Source organism: Echinops telfairi, unplaced genomic scaffold, assembly GCF_000313985.2.
Source record: "Echinops telfairi isolate 266 unplaced genomic scaffold, ASM31398v2 ScPeMD7_3;HRSCAF=10, whole genome shotgun sequence".
NCBI classification, from domain to species: domain Eukaryota; kingdom Metazoa; phylum Chordata; class Mammalia; order Afrosoricida; family Tenrecidae; genus Echinops; species Echinops telfairi.
In genome coordinates, this window is record NW_022103899.1 from 15,651,645 (window position 1) to 15,657,789 (window position 6,145).

Here is a 6,145-nt window from a genome sequence, read left to right on the forward strand (position 1 = left end):
ATACTTTTATGTGATTTCCTTATAGTTCAGGAACTCTGGAAACCATATGACTTTTATTGTTTGTGTTATTTTTGATGGTTAAATGCCAACCATTGCCTATGTTTTCTCTCTTCGTTCATATACTGCAGCTTGTGCTAAAGTAACTGTAGCATACTATAGGCCCAAAGCCTGTGGTACATAATTTCACAGTTTAAAAATTGTTGAAGGGGTGGGGATCTTCCATGTTTTAGGAAGTTATGAACCTAATGTAAATCTCATGAGCACCCACATCGATCTACTACCATAGCTGGAATTTTCCCATATATTATTTGTTCTTTGCCATTAAAATATAGCATATTAATTGGAGACATCTTGGTAGGAGTACAGCAAGGGCCTGCTGAACCTTTGGGGTTTGCTTGGTGTACCAGATGAGTGTGAGGATATTTTTGTAAAAATACAAATTCACACTCTCCAGAACAGTAATTGGCCTTGTATCGTTTGGGTGCAATAATCCAGTCCCATCCAAAAGCCTCAAAATCCACAGTTAGAGGATAACGACAGCATCGTGATTCTGTTGAGTGCTCATCGCAGTCAAGACCAAAATCTCTTCGGGATCTTTTTGGCGTGTCTGTTACCTTGACTTCTAAAAAGGGATTCTGTATAAAAAGGAAACAACAGTCAATATGTCTATTGACCCCTGGAATGAAGTCATTATCAACTAAAGAAATAATTTTGCTTAAACCATATTTATTTTTTAAAAACATAGCATTAAAAAATTATAATTTATGATAGACTTAATTTGCCTCTTGCAGGGAAAAGATGAGGCTGTCTGCTCCCCTAAAGATTTACAGCTTCGGAACCTCTGTAAGTTGGAATCCCCTTGAGGTGGCAATGAGTTGGTTTGTTGGCATTCTCTCCTGATGACTCAGAAGAATATAGCACCAATACAAATTCCTCTGATGTAATATCTTTTCAGTTTTGTTTTCCTCATTTTGTATATGTACCAGATTGCCTAATACATAATAGGTGTTCTGAAAACTTTTATAGTAAGGGAAAGAGCAAGGAGGTGAAGAGAAGAGTAGCACCCTCTGGATTCAACTTGAAGTTGGTGAGCTGTGCCTGATGAAGGGGCAGGTATATTCATCCATTCATCCTTCCTTAGGGTTTTATTCAGAGAAAGCTTAATATTAAGCCCAGCAAAAGAGCTCTACCTTTCAATACTGTATATATTGTATGGGGGAAAATGAGGTTTCATAGTAAATGTATTGAGTTGGAAAGAAAACTCAAGTAAGGAAGGAGAGATACAAAAGAAGACATGATAATATTTGACTTTTTTTCCTTGAAAGATACCTCTTGAAATATTTAAGCAATAATGTGCACTATCCTACTCCAACCTTTATGCATTTTGGAATTATATTTGCTTTCATGTGTAAAAAAATCTGAAGAATAAATCATATTAGCCACCTGTTTCATAATAATGAAAAGCTTTGTCAAAAGATCAACTGTGAACATTAATGTGCTGACAATTCTTTCTTAAATAATAGTAGTTGTATACTATGTCAAAAATTTGAATAGACCTGGTAGTTCTTCTTATTAATATTGTCAAAAAGAATAGTATTATTTGGGAGTTAATAACATTTTATACATTATTTTTTAATTAATGACATAAATTTATGTAATCTTTTAAAAAATGTTATTAAAAGTAGCTTTAGCTTACTAATTATATACTCTTCTTAACCAAGACCATGTAAAGGTTAAAATGATAGCATGCTTACTGTTTACAAGTATAATCTCTGTTGACAAGCCAGAGGAGTGAGTAATCCTAAATTTACACTAAATTTTAGAATGGTTTATATTAATTTTTATAATATGTGGTATCACCATCTGTTTGGCCCAAATTAAATTATTTGACATTCTCTTAAGTAGAGGCACTCCCTGGATTATGAATGAGTTCCATTCTTAAATATCTTTCTCAGTCAAATTTGTACATAAATTGTAACATTTAGGAACAGTTCATAGCTAGTGTCTCTTAATCAAATATTTGTTGTAGTATATAGTATATGGTGGTGTCCATTTCTGTAACTGAAAAACACTAAAAAAAAATGCCACCAGGTACACTAAAACATCTTTAACATAATAATACGGTAATCATCATAATAAAAACTTTGATTCACATCACAATGCCATTTGCTATTACGAATAATTTTCAATATAATAGTCTCCAAGATTTGGTTGAGAAGGTTGTACAAAAGTCAGCTGTTTCTGACCCAGAAACTGCCCATAAACTCATACACAAGAATGTTAATGCAGCTCAGAAATAAGACAGGTGGCAAAGGTTAATGAGCCAGGAAATTTAACTTTTATTAGCAGTAATCCACCATGTAAGGAGCCCTAGTAGGGTAATGGGTAATGAGTTGGGCTGCTAACCACAAGGTCAGTGTTTCGAACCCAGCCACTCTAAGGGAGAAAGATTAAGCTTTCTGATTCAAAAGATTTTTAACCTTAGAAACCCCTGGGCACAATTCAACTCTCTCCTGTGGAGTGTCCATGAGTTGGCATCAATTTGATGACAGTGAGCTTGATTTTGCTTTAATTCACTGTGTAAGCTACATATACATCAGGGCATCAACAGTCTGCTTATAATGAATGAATTTATCATGAGGGGCCCTAAATTAACATTTAATATAAGTCAAGTATTATCATATTAACTAAATTGCAATTGATAAAGATATTTTAGTTACAGTTTTAAAACTTCTTCTGCGTTATGCTAAATCATGTGTCATATCAATAAAGAGCACTTTATACTTCATTCCCAATTCAAAAGAACACCTTAATCAGGTAAGCACGGTGGTATAATTTTTTTCTTTTATCTTCACGCAGAGTATCAAGGGAATGTTTCATAGGGTACAAAATTGGATATCTATATTTAATGGGTACAGGGATAGCATACTTTTATGCAGTTATAGGCATAAGAATTAGAATTTATTTTCTGGCATATTGGGTTATTCTTTTTAGTTAATCACTTACCAGCCCATCTTCTCCTGGTCCTGGGAAGGTTACAGCAAGATTTTGACCATTCTCATCTAAAGCTTTGATTTCAATGCCCAAGTTGGATTCAGGTTGTTTGAGCCAATTTTGCAACACTGTCTTCACATCAATGCTCTGCCAAATTCCAGTGCCTGGGTTCATGTCAAGTTTCAGAGATCGGATTCCAGTATACCTTGTACCATCTTTCATGGGTTTGATGAGTCTCAGGATTTGCACAAACACTGTTGTAGGTATCTTGACGGGTCTCAGATATATCCACAGTTGGGCCTTTACAACTTTATTGTATTGTATTTTAGAGCTAAATTTAAAGAAGCAACATTTGGGGTTTCCTTCGACTTGCATTGGAAAATCAGCTACAAAGTGAATAAGAAAAAAATTTTAAGTTACTGAAATTGTTCCCCATAAAAAGTAAACAAAACTGTTTCATATTAATTGGTGGGCAGTTCTCCCACCAAATAATGTATGCATATGTAGTCTTTTAAAATGAACTACTGTGCAGAAGTTCATTCATAACTCAGAAAAAAATTCAAATAACATAATTACTCCAGCTTTTCAGAACTTTTTAGACATGTATTGCTACTTTAAGTTTCATATATAAGGAACCCACTCCCTTCCAGAGAACTGTGGACTAAAGAAAATCCTATGAAAGAATGAACAGCCAATGAAACTTTAAAATGATGATGGTTAGAGAGAACAAGCACCACTGTGGAGGAACGTCCACTTAGAATTCTTTGGGAATCTGAGTAGTTACACGTACCGAGCAGCTGTACCAATCAGTCTGGAAGAAGGAACCCTTCCCCCAGGCCTGAATTACCTGGGGACAAGACACTCTGGGTAACTTATCGAGTCTCAGGAATTAATAGAAAATACAGTACATCTGTTATGCTTTGGCTCTGCAATCATCTTCTAGAAGTACAGAACTCAGCAGGTTACTGTCACATAAATGTAGCTGTTCTACTCGAGAGATCTCAACAGTTAGTCAGTATTGTCTTCAGGAGCCGGCTGTCATTGTAAGCTGAGACACTAGCAGTTTCTTTCTTTTTGATTTTCCCAGTGTGTTCATAAATGAGGTAAATCTACTCTAGTACTATCTCCCAGCAAGACTGAGAGGAAACTTATTTGTTGCATTAGAGGCTGCTTGCTTAATAAGGAAAACAGTATTTTGAAATTGCTTGGAGCCTTTGGCATAAAGTGTAGAAAGCATGTTCACAGGCACATGGCACAGAACCTTGTCATGCCTTTCTGTGGGGGTGCCTGCCTCCTTTTCCTTGAGCCATGTGAAAAAGGAATGATTGGAAACACGTCTTTCAGAAGAACTATGTATAGCACAGGTTACCATCATCCCTCTCATAAACAATAAAATAATATTTTAGAAAGTTACTAAATAGTGTGCCTCCCAGGAAATTTGCAGACCAAGTACTCTCAATAATAGTACCATGAACAAGGTAGAAGTAAGACTCCATGAGGCACAACTTAACTCGAGTAAAATATTTATTTCTTAGGTATTTTCTGAAAATTAGCTGATGCCTATCATTTGCTTGCTTCATCATTGCTTTAATTTTCTAAAAATATTTTTCCATACTGTTCAGTGTACTGTCTTAAAAAATAAAATATTTTTACTTGTGAAAAATATAAAAACACTGTGTGAGATAGTTTTGAATAAGAAGAATAAGTCTAGGTGTTTAGCAATGCCCACATAGGTTTAAACAATTAGCAAACATCTTCCTTTCTCAATCATTGGTTTCAGAGAATTAGAAAGTTGTATGTAAACTTCTAACACTAGTATCTCCTTTCCTCCGTTTTGGTGGCATTATGCTGTGAAAGCGTAAGCATGTTATGCATCTGTTAGTTAAAATTAAATAACGTTTGTGCTGTGCATGCACATCAATGTTTAGCTCTCTAGCTCAACGAAGAAACAAATAATGCAGCAGCTTTCAGTCTCATTGTATTTCTCCTGATATAGGTAGGAAAAGAAGGAAAGAAAGAAATCTTTCTTCCTGCTTACATACAAGCCAACAGCTTGTTTAAAGAGCCTGAAAATAGATCTGTTTCTCATAAACACTAGAACAACAGTCAGCAGAATTGCCGGTCTGCAAAATAGGACTACTTACACTCTGTGGGCATAGTAATAACTGTTTCCGTCGTAGCGTGATAATCATCATCTTCCAAAGAACCGTCACTGCTGTCATCTCTCTGGATATCATACTGATCAATCAGTTCCCGGAGTGGCGGAGCTTTGGGTAAAAGTTGTCTTATAGCATCTTTGCTGATGTTAGGAGCTGTTTCCAGGCGGAGTTTACTGAGGATTTGAATTTTTATGGCTTCTATTCTTGAAGATTTAGTGTTTTGTCTCCAAGTACATGCATTACATGGCCCCTCTTTTTCCACATTTTCCTTTTGCTCTCCATTCTCATTTAGATCCACTGGACCAGCAACAATCAGCATAAACAGGTAGATGTAAACGCAGATTTGCAGTTTTTTCATGGCTTTTCAGTCAATGCAATCTTCTTTCTGTGCTCTTATTTCTTCTTTTACTTTTGCTTTTGAGTAAAGCTAAGCAAAATGGTAATGCATGTACAGTCTGAGAGACACACTTGCCACCGCAGTGACTCTTGTATACTGTATTCCAAGTGGCTTTTTATATTCCAACTTTGATGAGACAAGTGTCCTCAGGACCTATGATTGGCTCTTGCTCCACAATGAATCTTGCTGTCAGAGGTTGAAACCCTGTCTGTCACAAGTCACCAAACAGTATTTTGTTACAGGCAAGGGTGAGCTGATTCATTGGACTACTCCATAAAAAAAATAAGCCTACAAATAATGAAAGATATACGTGAAGCTAGAAAATTAAAGCCTATGTTAACAATAATATCAACCACACTTAAATCTGATGAATCTTTATAAGTCTTAATTGCAATTAGATAAGGGAATTTACACTTCATACTTAAAAAATGAAATGTCACTTTCTCAAAAGTTAAAGTGGGCTTATCTTAATTAGGCTATCATTTGAAGTATAAAGAATTTTATTTACTACATTAGATTATATGTAATTAAGCTTAATTTAAGGAGACTTGAATTTAAGCAGTTAAGATTGTGATCTAAATTAAAAAAAACCAGC

The 6,145-nt window shown here is 35.2% G+C and overlaps 1 protein-coding gene across 1 annotated transcript; it reads right to left on the bottom strand.

Moving 5' to 3' along the window:
• Positions 1-254: 254 nt before the first annotated feature.
• Positions 255-5,511, bottom strand: MSTN (myostatin). Its single transcript, XM_004701491.2, has 3 exons — positions 5,139-5,511; positions 3,007-3,380; positions 255-635 (listed from the first exon to the last, which is right to left on the bottom strand). Exons 1-3 carry the CDS (start codon positions 5,509-5,511, stop codon positions 255-257), a joined length of 1,128 nt encoding a protein of 375 aa, XP_004701548.1.
• Between the last annotated feature and the right edge of the window lie 634 nt (positions 5,512-6,145).

Bases quoted from the DNA above. Each gene is read 5' to 3' on its own strand.
- MSTN (XM_004701491.2), bottom strand. From the start codon at position 5,511: ATGAAAAAACTGCAAATCTGCGTTTACATCTACCTGTTTATGCTGATT. The intron at 3,381-5,138 runs GTAAGTAGTCCT...TTCACTTTGTAG, and splicing joins TATTACTATGCCCACAGAGT to CTGATTTTCCAATGCAAGTC. The intron at 636-3,006 runs GTAAGTGATTAA...CTTTTTATACAG, and splicing joins GACCAGGAGAAGATGGGCTG to AATCCCTTTTTAGAAGTCAA.